Here is a 15,932-nt window from a genome sequence, read left to right as displayed (position 1 = left end):
TTCTCCTTGGTGGGACTCAGGGCGGTTCACAGGGCATACATAAGAAACACTATACAAAAATTAAAAAGAATTAAATCCATGCCCAATTAAAACAGAAGTACAGATTAAAAACAATTAAAAGCCCATAATCCCCCATCAGGCCAGACCAGCTAATTCGAACAGATGGGTCTTCAGGCCCCGACGGAAAGTTCGAAGGTCTGGTGCCATCCGGAGCTCCACCGGCAATTGATTCCATAAAGCCGGAGCCCCCACAGAGAAGGCCCTCCCCCTGGGGGCCACCAGTCGACATTCCCTGACTGGCGGCACCCTGAGGAGGCCCTCTCTGTGGGAACGCACAGGGCGGAGGGGAGTCGATGCCGGCAGCAGGTGGTCCCTGAGGTAACCCGGACCCATGCCATGTAGGGCCTTAAAGATCGTGACCAACACCTTGAACCTCACCCGAAAGACAACTGGTAACCAATGCAGCTCGCGGAGCAAAGGTGTAACATGGGAGTACCGGGAAACTCCCAAGACAACTCTCGCGGCCGCATTCTGTACCAGTTGGAGCCTCCGAGTGGTCTTCAAGGGAAGCCCCATGTAGAGAGCATTACAGTAGTCAAGGCGAGAGGTCACGAGCGCATGAGTGACTGTACACAGGGCATCCCGGTTCAGATAGGGCCGCAACTGGCGCACCAGGCGAACCTGGGCGAAAGCCCCCCTAGTCACGGCCACTATATGCTCTTCCAAAGTAAGCCGTGAATCTAGAAGGACTCCCAAGTTGCGAGCCCTATCCACGGGGGGTAAGAGCTCACCCCCCATAGAAAGAGATGGAACATTTGGAATGTCCCGGGATGCCGGAATGCACAGCCACTCAGTCTTGTCAGGGTTGAGCTGAAGTCTGTTCCTCCCCATCCAGACCCGAACCGCCTCCAGGCAACGGGACATCACGGCGAGGGCATCACTGGGGTGGTTTGGGGTCGAAAAGAAAAGTTGGGTATCATCGGCATACTGATGATACCCAACTCCAAAACCACGAATGATCTCACCCAGCGGTTTCATATAGATGTTGAACAGGAGAGGCGAGAGAACCGACCCCTGAGGAACTCCACAAACGAGAGACCTAGGGGCCGATCTCTGCCCCCCTGCCAACACCGACTCCGAGCGTCCCAGGAGATAGGAGGAGAACCACTGAAGAACTGTGCCTCCCACTCCCAATCCCCTGAGACGCCGCAGCAAGATACCATGGTCGATGGTATCGAAAGCCGCTGAGAGGTCTAATAGGACTAGGACAGAGGAATGTCCCCTATCCCGCGCCCTCCAGAGATCATTCACCAGAGCGACCAATGCCGTCTCCGTGCTGTACCCGGGCCTGAAACCCGATTGGTAGGGGTCCAGATAATCCGCTTCATCCAGGACCAGAGGGAGCTGATGCGCCACCACACTCTCAACAACCTTCGCAAGAAAGCGAAGGTTGGAGACTGGACGAAAGTTGTTCAAAACGGCTGGGTCCAGGGCAGGCTTCTTGAGGAGAGGTCTCACCACCGCCTCCTTCAAGACGGTGGGGAAATAACCCTCACTCAAAGAAGCAGATATAACCGCCTGGAGCCAGCCTCGTGTCCTCTCCCTAGCTGCATAAACCAGCCAGGAAGGGCACGGGTCCAACAAACATGTGGAGGAGCTCAGCCTCCCCATAATCCTGTCCACTTCATCAGGGGTCACAGAATCAAACTCTTCCCAGATAACATTGACAAGACCGCCCGTGTCCTGATCGCCTGACTCTGCCCAGCTGGAGTCCAAACCGGTCCGAATCCGAGCGATTTCATCCGACAGATGATGACTAAATTCCTCGGCACGACCTTGCAAGGGATCCTCCCTCACCTCCTGATTGAGAAGTGAGCGAGTCACCCTAAACAAGGCGGCCGGGCGATTATCTGCGGACGCGATGAGGGTGGAGAAGTAATTACACCTCGCCACCCTCATCGCTGCGAGATAAGACCTAATATAGGTTCTTAACCGCAACCGGTCGGGTTCGGATCGGCTAGACCTCCAGCAGCTCTCTAGGCCCCGTTTCCGGCGCTTCATCTCCCGGAGCTCCGCGGAAAACCATGGAGCTCGCTGGGATCTGCGCCGGGTCAGGGGCCGCAAGGGTACAACCCGGTCAAGTGCCTCAGTGGCTGCCCTTCCCCAGGCTTCCACTAAGGCATCAGCCGAGCTGTGAGCAGTGGAGGCAGGTGGGGACCCCAGCGCCGCTTGGAATCTATCAGGATCCATTAAGCGTCTGGGGCGGTACCATCTAATTGGCTCCGTACCCCCACGGCGGGGGGTGGCAAAGCGGAAGACCAGCCGCAGGAGATGATGATCGGTCCATGACAGGGGCATAATAAATGGAGAGCCCCCACCTAGATCATCCAACCACCGTCTAGATAAAAAAATCAGGTCAAGGGTGTGGCCTCCCTCATGAGTTGGCTCTGAAATTACTTGCGTCAGGTCCATGGCCGCCATGGAAGCCATGAACTCCCGAGCTAGCTCAGATGAACCTCCCAGGGATGGTAGATTGAAGTCTCCCAAAACTATAAGTTTGGGAAACTCAACCACCAAACCCGAGAGGATATCGAGCAGCTCGGGCAGGGCTGCCGCTGTGAAACTAGGCGAAATGTACACCAGCAGCAAGCCCAACTGCGCCCCAGGACCAAATCTCATGAAGAGAGACTCACACCCGACTATCTGAGAAACGGTGGCCTCCCGCGGACATAAGGTCTCCCTAATGGTAACCGCCACTCCCCACCCCTACCTTGAGCTCGTGGCCGGTGTAGCACCCGGAAACCTGGTGGGCAGAGGTCAACCAAAGGGACCCCACCCTCTGGGCCCAACCAAGTCTCCGTGATGCAAGCCAGGTCCGCATGCTCACCCTCAACTAAATCCCTAACGAGGGGAGCTTTATTAACCACGGACCTGGCATTCAGGTACACCAGCCGGAGCTCAGGAGGCTGCACATCCCCGCTCCCGGGACCTCGGGGAAGAACCAGAGGGTCGGAGCGCCTCACCGCTTGAAGACAGCGGAGACGGCCCTCCCGGTAACGATATGGCCCCCTGTCTATCCGCCTGCTGCCTTTCCCCGTCGTGGGAATTGGTAGTCCCACGACCCGCTCAAGAGCCCCAGATGTAACCACAACCCGCTCCCCCCGAACGCCGTCAGACCCAGGCCTGGCCTGCAACAAAGTTGTTTGGCTACCCCCCACCGCCAGACAACCACTACCCCCCACCCCCCTCCCCAACCCCCTAAAAAATTTAGCTAAAAAATTAACCAGGGGCCTCTTATTAGGTTTATATCGAGAGCCCCTGGCCTTTCCCGGCCAATAAGGACTCAGAAATTGGCAGAATGCCTAGAAACCAAACAATAAAACAATAAAAACAACCATTGATAAAAGCAACTATCTATTGACTGCTCTAGTGAACCATAACTGCTCTGACTGCTCACACCCCTTGTTCACACTGTGGTCTTACCATCCTTTCCCATCTCATTGCTCCCTTTCCTGCCTCTTTTATTTTGCCCATCTCAGTCAATCTTCTTTTCTTTTCCTGTGCTCCATCCGCTGCTATACATGCTGATCTGGGGCTCCTTCTCCCTTCTCTATCTTCTCCACCTGCCTTGCTTGCACTTGGCTATTTGAGGCTATTGTTGGACTTTCCTCTGATCCCCCCCATAGCTCTTGCAAATAGCCATGTGCCCTGGTCTAATAATATGCATGCTATTCCACCATTGCAAATCTGCTGATCTTCCTCTGATCCATGGACTGGCCACTTCAGTGCATTCACTGCATCTGCATGCCACTCCTGCCCACCACTGCCTATCCCAGTCAATCCCATCTTCACTGGCCATTATCCATGCATTACTGTGCATGCGAGACACAGCACTCTCTGTCTTCACCTTGTCTGCATCCGATCGTCTGGAGTTGCTGTTGGATCACTCTCCAATTTTTCCCATCTCCCGACCTCGGTTGGCTGCTGTGTGTCTGACCTCTTCTCTATCTCATGAGTCGTGCTGCCCTCATCCATCCATCGCCCTTCCCCTGGTGGTGTACACATTGTTCTACCCTTCTAGGTCTCCCGGTTCTCCTCTGGTCTTCAGGTTGGGTGCCTCGGTGCATTTGTTGCAGCCAAATGCTCCTCCTGCTCCTCACCAACCATCCCAGTCAATCTCATCCTTGCCAGACGTCCTCCGTCCATTTCTGTGTGCCTGGGATGCCACCCTCTATCTTCTTGTCCCGTCCACATACGATCATCGGGAGTTGCCACTGGATCGCTCCTCACTTGCTCCCATCCTCCAACCTTGGTAGAACACTGTGTACGACATTTTTCTCCATCGCATGAGTCATACGGCTTTTATCTTTTTCGACTCCTTTCTTTCTGAGTGTGGGCAGTATTTTTTTGTTGTTGTTCATGCACTCTTAATGCTTGATAAGCTGGTAGCACCTCTATATGGCAATTAATTGAATGTGTATCTGACCACCAGGCTTCCTTAAGCAAGCAGCCTCCTTTAGACATGTGCTAGGGGATGGCCTCCGCCCTCATAAAGTCAAAAGAGTGGTTATTGTTGACTATGTGTTGCCAAGAGCCGTGGTGGAGCAGTGGGCTAATGCCTCCTTAAGTAACACCAGCTGCCTGCAATTAGTGCAGGTTCACATCCCACCAGGCTCAAGGTTGACTCAGCCTTCTATCCTTCCGAGGTAGGTAAAATGAGGACCCAAATTGTTGGGGGCAATTAAGCTGACTTTGTAATAATGCCGCTTGGGATGTGTGTGAAAGCCCTAATAAGCAGGCATATACATAGAATGAAGGCTACTGCTAAGCTTGTAAGCCACCCTGAGTCTTCGGAGAAGGGCGGGATATAAATGGAATTAAAATTAAAATAAAATAAAATAAAATATCTGTGAGCATTGCTCATGCCTTTTGACAGCCAACTTATGCTCATGGACTCTAGTCTTGAGCCATTTGGCCATCTCTCCAATATAATTACACTGGCAGTCCTTGCATCTTACTCTGTAAACCACCAATGACTTTTCTTCTTCAGGTAGTGGCTCCTTGGTGTGGTGCCAATATTCATCCCGTCGCCTCCGATACCCCATTGATGTATGGTATCATCCTTCCAGATTGCAGCTGTCAATCTATTCTGCATCCTGGATAGGGCTCGCAACTTGGGAGTCCTCCTAGATTCACGGCTTACCCTAGAAGACCACATAGTAGCCGTGACTAGGGGGGCTTTCGCTCAGGTTCGCCTGGTGCGTCAGTTGCAGCCCTATCTGGACCGGGATGCCTTGTGTACGGTCACTCATGCGCTCGTGACCTCTCGTCTTGACTATTGCAATGCTCTTTACATGGGGCTTCCCTTGAAGACCACTTGGAGGCTCCAACTGGTACAGAATGTGGCCGCGAGAGTTGTCTTGGGAGTTTCCCGGTACTCCCATGTTACACCTTTCCTCCGCGAGCTGCATTGGTTACCAGTTGTCTTCCGGGTGAGGTTCAAGGTCTTGGTGATGGTTTTTAAGTCCTTACATGGCATGGGTCCAGAATACCTCGGGGACCACCTGCTGCCGGCGTTGACTCCCCTCCGCCCTGTGCGTTCCCACAGAGAGGGCCTCCTCAGGGTGCCTCCGGTCAGAGAATGCCGGCTGGTGGCCCCCAGGGGGAGGGCCTTCTCTGTGGGCGCCCCGGCCTTATGGAATCAACTGCCGGTTGAGCTCCGGATGGCACCGGATCTTCGCTCCTTCCGGCGCGGGTTAAAGACCCATTTATTCGAACAAGCTGGCCTGGCCTGATGGGGGAATGTTAGGGTTTTAATGTTTTTTTGTATATTTTGATTGTTTTAATTTGGGCAATAATTTAATCCTTTTTAACTTTTGTACTTCTATTTATATGCCCTGTTCACCGCCCTGAGTTCTTCGGGAGAAGGGCGGTATAGAAATTCAATTAAATAAATAAATAAAATAAAATAAAATAAATATATTCAAAATTTTGTGACTAACAAAGAGTTAAAGTGAGACTAGTATAGCTATTTCAAGCTCTTTAGCTCTCATCAGCTAGTCTTACCCCTCTGGGATTCGAACCTGGGCAGCTTGCCAGTTAGGCAGCTGTATTAACCTTTTGGCCACAGGCTCCCCCTCACTCCAGTCAGTAGAGGACAGCGATGACATATATGTGTTGGGAGGAGCACCTGGTCTACGATGACATATATGTGTTGGGAGGAGCACCTGGTCTACCAAATATAAAGCAGTCTGTTCTGCGTTTCACTCCAGTCTGGGAGCATCTTTTGCAGGCAGACGCCACTACTGTGAACAATGTAAATTCAAAATTTTGTGATTAAATGAAAAAAGCTAATCCAGGATAGAATTCTGACTGAAAATGGATTTTTAATATTATAAGGTGCACTCTTCTCAAAATCTTTGACTTTGTGTGCTGTAGCCCATAAGCTTCACTAGACTCTTGCCAAAAAACAAAAACAACCAACCCTTCAAATATTCTTCACAACCACTTTTTTTTCAACATATAGAGGAAAATGCACATGAATATCCACTCCCCGATATATCAATGTTTGAGATAAAGTATGTTGTTGCACAGGGAACACTGTTACCTTCCACCAAAAAGATACCTATTAAACTGCTCACATTTGCATAATTTGGAACATGCTATATGGGGAGAAGATGGGGCAAGTAATGGGTAAAAAAAAGTATCATGACAGATCAAATATTGGTAATATTATCATGATATATCTTATATTAAGCAAAGGGTAAGCAAAATGAGCTCAATAAATAACAATAACAATAATAATTACGTTGGAAGGGACCTTGGAGGTCATCTAGTCCAACCCCCTGCTCAGGCAGGAAACCCTATACCATTTCAGGCAAATGGTCTCCAGTCTCTTCTTAAAAACTTCCAGTGTTGGAGCATTTACCACTTCTAGAGGCAGGTTGTTCCACTGGTTAATTGTTCTAACTGTCAGGAAGTTTCGCCTTAGTTCTAGGTTGCTTCTCTCCTTGATTAGTTTCCATCCATTGCTTCTTGTCCTGCTTTCAGGTGCTTTGGAGTACATTATGTACATTATTCTTTTCTCTAATTGTATGTTTTTCCTTCTTCTGTACATATGACTTTTCACTCTCCCAAATTCTACATAATATCTTAGTTCCAAAAGTTCATAACAGTGCAGTAGTGTCTACTGAGACATAATAAACATGTTTCTCTCTGATATTACATTGCAAGTAATAGTATTCATTTCTAATTAAGTATAGAATTGTCCCTTCTTCTCCATGTCACAAGGGCATTCCAGCACACTGAAAAAACATGACTAGTTTCCATCCATTGCTTCTTGTCCTGCTTTCAGGTGCTTTGGAGTACATTATGTACATTATTCTTTTCTCTAATTGTATGTTTTTCCTTCTTCTGTACATATGACTTTTCACTCTCCCAAATTCTACATAATATCTTAGTTCCAAAAGTTCATAACAGTGCAGTAGTGTCTACTGAGACATAATAAACAGGTTTCTCTCTGATATTACATTGCAAGTAATAGTATTCATTTCTAATTAAGTATAGAATTGTCCCTTCTTCTCCATGTCACAAGGGCATTCCAGCACACTGACAAAACTAGGGGCCAAGAATTAGACATTGCATTGTCTTAACGTCTGCTCAGAAATACAGAACTGCATGTAAGGAGAAAAAGAAGGATTTGTGTTTGAACTGATATTTTCTTGGCTTAATTTCAGATAATGTTCATGGTCTAAACTTAAGGTAACATTAAGGGGTGGCCACCCCAACTCCTCATTTGAATAATAAAATAGGAGCTACTGTTTGATATCTACTATGGCCATATATTATAGTGAGTTGTTTATATACAGAACTCTGATTTTATTTTTTCCCCCTAACATAATATTAATTTCTCTTGGTTCCAACTGCAAACTCAGCAGTCCGCTTCCAATTGCTCACAAGTATTATCAGCCTGGAGACTTAATCATTGCTGCAATTATTTATCAGATCTTCTTTCTTTCCAATGAAATCACATTTCAAAGACTTCCCTCTCATAAAGTACTTGATCAGTATCTGTAAGTATCTCCTTCTGCTGCTACTCCTACTTCTCTTTCCTGTGTTACCACTTGCAATATTTTTTCTGCTGAACCATATCAGTTGCTAGTTAATCAGTAATCCAATGTCCATATATAGCCATTTTTAATTACAAAACTCACAGAAATACCTCCTGTCTTAACACAGAAGTTCAAATTGAGACAAATCGATTTGACTCATAAATTATATGAATTACTTTTTCTTCAGGAAACTTCCTTCCTTCACCAAAGTCCTCCACTGAAAGTAAAAATGTAGAGGTTGTAGATCCCCTCAGGTTAATCCTGATTTTTTTTTCCCTGTTTCATCTTACTCAGTAATGAAGCCGGAAATCCACAAGTGCATTTGAGATTTTTTTTTCAACCTTTTAAAATGGAACTTTCTTCTCAATCTTAGAATATTATAGACAAAATACAGATAGAACTGAAATTAAATGTTTATTTATTTAGTTGCATTTGTATACCGCCCTTTCCCTGAGGACTCAGGGCGGTTTACAGGGAATTAAAAATCAAAACATACAAAAGTTAAAACCAGTTAAAAAGCATTAAATTCACCCTGTACACTAAAAACCCCAGTTTTTAGTTACTGTAATATCTAAAGTGATCCTGGAAGAAATAGCTTACTATGAATTTGACAATCTAGTGCTATTGTTCATTAAGGACAAGGCTCCAAACATCCAGAATAAACAATAAGCACTAGATCTAGAACATTAAAAATATCAACTGTCTGAATATGAAGCAGAAATATTTGATGTTGTTTGTAACTCTCACTGAAGGTTCCTCACTCATAATTATCAACATACTTTGGCTCTGGCATTTGCTGTAAAGGAGATCAATGAACATTTTGGAATTTTACCCAATATTAGCCTCGGTTTCCACATTGCTACCAATTATCTTGAGGAATATACAACTTATCATTTAGCAATGGAATTTTTATCTACAAAAGATAATTTTATCCCCAACTACAAATGTAATGACCAGACCAACACGGTAGCCATCATTGGAGGACCCCGTACTAAGACCTGCGTCAACATGGCAACCACTTTATGCAATTACAAATTTCCTCAGGTGAGAAAAAAGATGGAGCAAGAGGAAAAGTCCATGACCTAGTTATGATTTTCAGATGTTGGGCCCACATGATAACTCTTGTGAGAAAGATTCCAGAGGCAACAAATATTTGTCATATAATGACAAGAATATCACCAAAGGATAGTCCCCTTTTTGCTTCATGAACAGTATTAAACTTATAGATGTCCTTAACCCTAACTGTATTTTTTACAAAGCCTCTTTCAGTATCCCACTCAAACCCAAGAATTGTATTAAGTAAAAAAAGAAAAGAAAATAATTCTTCCTTTATTTTTAAAAAAGTTTTCTTCCTTTTTTCCTCTGTTCTCCCATGTTTCCTCAATTAGATTACGTATGGATCAGCTCCTTTGATGAATAATGACCAAGCAGGTATTTTTGTCAAGTGGATGTTCCCTGATGAAATTCACCAGCTTAAAGGAATACTACACTTACTATTGCATTTTGAATGGACCTGGGTTGGATTGATTTCTCTGTATGAGGAAGACAGGGAGAGATTTGTTCAAAATAGTCTTTCCATGTTTTCAGAGAGAGGAATATGCTTTGACTTTATAGAATGTCTACCCCAAATGATGTATGGTAGTGAAGCTGCTGAAATGATGGATAAGACAGATAAAATATATAAAGTGATTATGTGGAGTACAGTCATTGCAGTGATCTTTAATGGTGAAATTGCAAGCATAGTGGCTTTGGGAATGATGCTCTCTGTTTTAGATTCTGATGATATTCCAAAGGAGAGAAAAGCCAAAATTTGGATCATGACAGCTCAGATGGAATTCACCTCTATTGCGATACAAAGACATTTGCCTATTAATTTTCTCCATGGTGCAATTGACTTTGCACTTCACTCAAAGGAGTTGACTGTATTCCAACAATTTATGAAGAAGCGAAACCCAAACTTTGAGAAAGAAGATGGCTTTATTAGGGATTTCTGGAAAGATGCATTTGAATGCTCATTCTCCAGCGATGTAAGTGAAGGGAATGCTGAAAGGATCTGTACTGGAGAAGAGAATTTGGAGAATCTTCCTAATTCTGTCTTTGAGACCACCATGGGTGGACTTAGTTACAGCATCTATAATGCAGTCTATGCCGTGGCACATGCTCTGAGGGCCTTGCTTACCTCAAATCTCAAAGCAGATCAAAAAATTGATAAGAGGAGGCACAAGTATTTCCTTCAATCACCATGGAAGGTAGTGTCAACTGATGCAAATTCAGGAAAATCTTCAGATCATATAAAACAATGTTTTTTCTTCTTTTATTTTGGCAGTTAAATATTAAAGTATTTATTTATTTGTTTGTTGGTTTTCATACTTCTTAACTACCTCCCTCCATCCTTCTTTCCTTTACAGATACTTTTGAATGTTATTGGTATTGTCATATGCAAGAAGACAGAAATGAAAAACTTTTACCTTTGCCAAATATTATATGTTATAAACACAGGGGTTACCATTGTAATATATATATATTATTCTACCAATTAATTCATAATCCATAAAATATTCGGTTGATCAAAGCAAATTAATGGTGTCATTTTTCTTTCTTTTTCAGCGTTGTGTTGGAATTTTTATATTAAAAATTTAGAGATGAAAATATTCAATAGAGTGGAAAATCTATGTGATAGAGAAAGCATTTCTTTTTCAATTATAAACAGTGTAGATTGGTGAAAAAATAGCATTCCATTGACCATCAACCATATGGAGGGAACTGAGATTCCTACATATAATTCAAGGAAACCAGTTAATGTTTATATTTCTTTGATCTTTCATTCAGCTCCACCATTTTTTGCAACAAGTTTCTTTTAACAACAGTGCTGGAGAACTGATTTATTTTGGTCTCAATGGGGAATTAGAAACTGGATTTGATATTTTCAACTGGGTCACATTTCCAAACAACTCCTTTCTAAGGGCCCAAATCGGAAGGATCGACCCCATGGCTCCCCCAGATAAGCTCCTCACCATTTCTGCCAAGGATGCTGTTTGGCCTCTTGTATTTAACCAGGTGCATCTCATTTTTCACAGAAATAATTTAACAAACACTACCACCTCATCAACACTTATTTAGCAGCCTCAATATTTTTTGTAAATGATATGAACATAAACTATTATAGTGTAAATAAATGCCTACAACATTTAACATTTATTTGGGTCCAGCCCAAAATTATCCCAAAATAGTCATTGTAGTAGTAACCTTTATTAATTAATTTCAGTGGAAGGAAACGAGATAAGCTAAGATAAAAAAGTATGATAAATTGGGATATGATAAAATAGAATGTAAAGATATAAAATAATATGAATACTACAGATCAAAAACAATAGATCCTTAAGTGAATTACTTTTACATGGAATATATTGTATAAAACATCCTTTGTTGGAGAAGCCTGAAAATAAACATATCAGTTGATTACTTGTATATTTGGTCCCTAACGAAAATATTTTTTAAAAAATGTCTCCCACTGTATGGATTTGTAAAGTGATAACTCTACTTCTGAGCCCTTGCTGAATCAAATACTGGAAAATGGAATAAGACATTTCAAGTAATTAGTATTTCTTTACTCACTTAAGTAGAATGATGACAGCTTAGGAAAGTGTGTAGCTTAATGGAAAGAAACAATTTATTCCCAAACAGTAAAAATATTTTAAAAATGGCATAGCCAGGCTTTTTTTTTTAATTTCATATCATTGGATTTAAATTTATATTTGTGGGGCTGCCACAAAGAAGAGGGAGTCAGTTTGTTCACCAGAGCACCAGAGGGAAGGATGAGAAACAATGATTTGAAGCTGACGAAATAGAGAAGTAACCTGGTATTAAGGAGAAACTTCCTAACAATCAGGACAATCAATCAGTGGAACAGGTTACCCCAGAAATTGTGGGTGCTCCATCGCTGGAATTTTTTTAAAAAGAGACTGGACAATCACCTGTCTGAGGTGGTATAGGTCCTCTTGCTTGAACAGAGGGCTGGACTAGAAGACCGCCAAGGTCCTTTCCAGCTCTATTCTATTCTATTCTATTCTATTCTATTCTATTCTATTCTATTCTATTCTATTCTATTCTATTCTATTCTATTCTATTCTATTCTATTCTATTCTATTCTATTCCAATCTAGTCAAGTCCCCTGAAAGAGATGAAATGAGGAACAGAAACTCTTTGTTAAAACAAAGTCTTCTGCTGGAGATAATATTTATTTGCCTAACCAGCTGATTAGTTAATCCAAGTGATTGCATACTGAGCATAAAAATCACAAACACACATACACACACACACAGAGACACACATATACTGTATATATCTATATCATAACATACACCAATAAAGAAGGATGCAGTATGATACAGAACACTGCTTTGTGATGAGACTTCTAATTTCTAAGAGGGAACCTCATTTATACATTACACCACACCCAGTTCAGTTTAGTAAATTCACAGGTTTAGGATTAGGCTTTACATTAAGTTAATAAATATCTTGTGGGAACAGTTGAGTGTGGTAATGATCATATTCTTTATAAATTATTAAAGAGAAGATAATTTTCTAGTCCTCCCTCCCTCAAGTAAAAAAACTCTAGAAATTCTCACTCTAGAAATGAGGACACAGTAAATCACATCTCAAAAGCTTTTCAAGAAAACTGCAAGAACTTCTCCAGGAAGTCTCTCAGAATTCTGTATGATTCAATGGAAGAAAGGTGGGGGAGGGGGAGGAAGAGTTAAGCAGTATTTCTCAAACTCAGGAAGTTTATGAAGTGTGAACTTCAACATGATCGCTGGTTAACTTTGGCAGTTGACATTCACACTTATTCCATAGTACTGTAGATGCTGAGGATTGAGGAAGAAATGAATTAAAGAATCTTTTGATGAATTTAAAACAAGAAAAAATGGTGAAATGGGACACTAAGGATTGATAAGTCTGTGAAGAGTTTCAGCATAATTAATTGATGAAATGGACACTCCCAACACATAAATTTTTCATATGAAAGCAATCTCATTTTATTTATGAACAGACATTGCCTCTTTCCATCTGTAATGAGAAATGTCCCTTTGGCTACAGCAAGATCAAAGTGGAAGGGAAATTATCCTGCTGCTATGACTGTAGGCAGTGTCCAGAAGGGAAGATAGCTGACCAAATGGGTAAGCAAAGGAATCTACTAAATATATCAATGATTTAATAAATATAAATGGTTTTAAATTTTTAATCAGTTTTATGGTAATGAAAAATTTTGAGCTATCTGATAGAGTCTATAGATGAGCAATGAAAAATGTGAACTGGTTGTTTATAGTTCAGTGAGATATTTAATATTTATACAGATTCTGAGTCATCCAAAGGTGCTTTTTGTACCAAGGGCATTTTTCAAATGGCAGCTGGACTTTCTTTGTTTTTCCATGAAAACATTTTGCTTCTCATCCAAGAAGCTTCTTCAACTCTGACTGTAGGTCTGGCTTCAGTCAGAATTGAACAAGCTTCTGAATGAGAAATAAAATGTCTTCAAGGAAAAACAAAGTTCATTTGCCTTTTAAAAACGCAATTTTTGGAAATATTTAATGGTATAATCCATCAGTTTAATTTAAAAGGCATAATGTTCCTTAAGATTTGCAATAGTGGTAAATATCTATAGCTAGGGTGTAGAACAAGGGTAAAAGTTTGTTCTCCAAGCCTGTGGGTTGGTTTCTGAATATTTTGTGTACCACGCGAGGAACAACTTCAGTGGAGTAACATCTTCAGCTGACATTCCCTAAACTCCACTGAAGATATTATCTAGCCAGGTAATGAAATGTTGGAAACCAATCCCACATGCTTGGAGAACAAACCTTTACTCGCATTCCTATACCCTTAAATCTTTACCTTCATCCTCGACAATAGGTTTTTCAGATTTGGATTATTCTCCTTATTGCTTGTAGAAGTATAAACATTTTGGCAGATAACCAATGCTTGTTATTAACCAATCCAGAAGGCTTTTTAGTATATGCTTTTTGACTGAAAGGTAATGTTCCATCAAATTCAACCCATGCAGCATTTGTTCCTACTATTTCAACCCTTTTTACTTCCTATTCTACCTGAAGAGTAAAAGTATCACATACAGATTTTGGTGTAGTTGTATAACTTAAGGGATATTGAAACTGAACAATATTTAATGCATTTCATTGTCAATCATTTTGAGAAAAAATAATGTGAAGTCATAGGATCTAAATAAATCGTGTATGTTATTAATTCTTCATGATTAAAAGTAAAGTAGTTTTGTGTAATAGTTTTGTTTCTTCCCCCAGACTTAGATGATTGTTTCCCATGTCAAGAGGATCAATATCCAAACAAGGGTCAAGATAATTGCCTTCAAAAAACTGTAACTTATTTGACTTTCCAAGAGCCTTTGGGGATTTCTTTGGTAATGATTGCAATCTCCTTTTCTATCATCTCAGCTGTGGTGCTAGGAATCTTCATAAAACACCAGGACACTCCCATTGTCAAAGCCAACAACAGGAACCTCACCTACACACTTCTCATTGCTCTTCTGCTTTCCTTCCTTTGTACTTTGCTCTTCATTGGGCAACCTGATAAAGTGAAATGTCTCATGAGACAGACTGCTTTTGGCATCACTTTCTCTGTAGCCCTTTCTTGTATTTTGGGTAAAACAACCATAGTAGTTCTTGCTTTCATGGCCACCAAGCCAGGCTCCAAAATGAGGAAATGGGTGGGGAGAAGGATGGCCAACACTGTTGTCCTCTCTGTTTTCATCGCTCAGTTCAGCATTTGTGTACTGTGGCTGGGAGTTTCTCCCCCATTTCCAGATTCAGACATGCATTCCATAGCTGAAGAAATTGTCCTGGAATGTAATGAAGGTTCAACCACAATGTTTTATACTGTCCTGGGCTTTATGGGGCTGTTGACTGCTGTCACTTTCACGGTCGCCTTCCTAGCCAGGAATTTACCTGATAGCTTCAACGAAGCCAAATTTATCACCTTCAGCATGTTGGTCTTTTGTAGCGTCTGGGTGTCATTTGTTCCCACATATTTGAGTACAAAGGGGAAATATGTGGTTGCTGTAGAGATCTTCTCTATTTTGGCTTCAGCAGCTGGATTACTGGGCTGTATCTTTTCCCCCAAGTGTTATATCATTATTCTGAGGCCTGATTTGAATAAGAAGGAGCAACTGATAAAGAAATGAAGCTGATACTTTTTTCTGATCCTTTGAATGAAACACTTGGTTACTTTTGCCCAATAGGGCTTTTTTTCATTTTTGCATAATCAGATATATAGAGATGCATATATATATATTGCACTCTGTCTATGACATCATGGCAGATAATACACCTTTTAAAGTTTTTTTAAAACAAAAGTGGTTCTGTGAAACAGTTTTAATTGGGATTTCTTCCAGACATAGATGATTGTTTCCCATGTCAGGAGGATCAATATCCAAACAAGGGTCAAGATAATTGCCTTCAAAAAAACTACAACTTATTTGACTTTCCGAGAGCCTTTGGGTACTTCTTTGGTAATTATTGCAATCTTCTTCTGTCATCGCAACTATAGTGCTAGGAATCTGCATACTACACCAGGGCACTCCTATTGTCAAAGCCAACAACCAGAATCTCAGCTACACACTTCTCATTGCTCTCCTGCTCTCCTTCCTTTGCACTTTACTCTTCATTGGGCAACCTAGCCAAGTGAAATGTCTCATGAGGCAAACTGCTTTCAGCATCATGTTCTCTATAGCCGTTTCTTGCATTTTGGGTAAAACAACCATAGTAGTTCTTGCTTTCATGGCCACCAAGCCAGGTT

At 42.2% G+C, this 15,932-nt stretch overlaps 1 protein-coding gene across 1 annotated transcript in view; it reads left to right on the top strand.

Moving 5' to 3' along the window:
* The window catches only part of LOC308676394 (vomeronasal type-2 receptor 26-like), a gene marked incomplete at both ends in the record, with an annotated part of 131,859 nt that extends 116,541 nt beyond the window's left edge, over positions 1–15,318 (top strand). The window contains one exon of the mRNA XM_081342206.1: positions 14,423–15,318. Coding sequence (XP_081198332.1) covers positions 14,423–15,318 — 896 coding nt within the window. The remainder of the gene's footprint in view (positions 1–14,422) is intronic.
* Positions 15,319–15,932: the final 614 nt, after the last annotated feature.

This window comes from Vipera berus (assembly GCF_964194415.1).
Source record: "Vipera berus genome assembly, chromosome: W".
Lineage (NCBI taxonomy): Eukaryota > Metazoa > Chordata > Lepidosauria > Squamata > Viperidae > Vipera > Vipera berus.
Note: the sequence above shows the minus strand (reverse complement) of the source record. Positions and strands in the feature narration are given on the sequence as shown.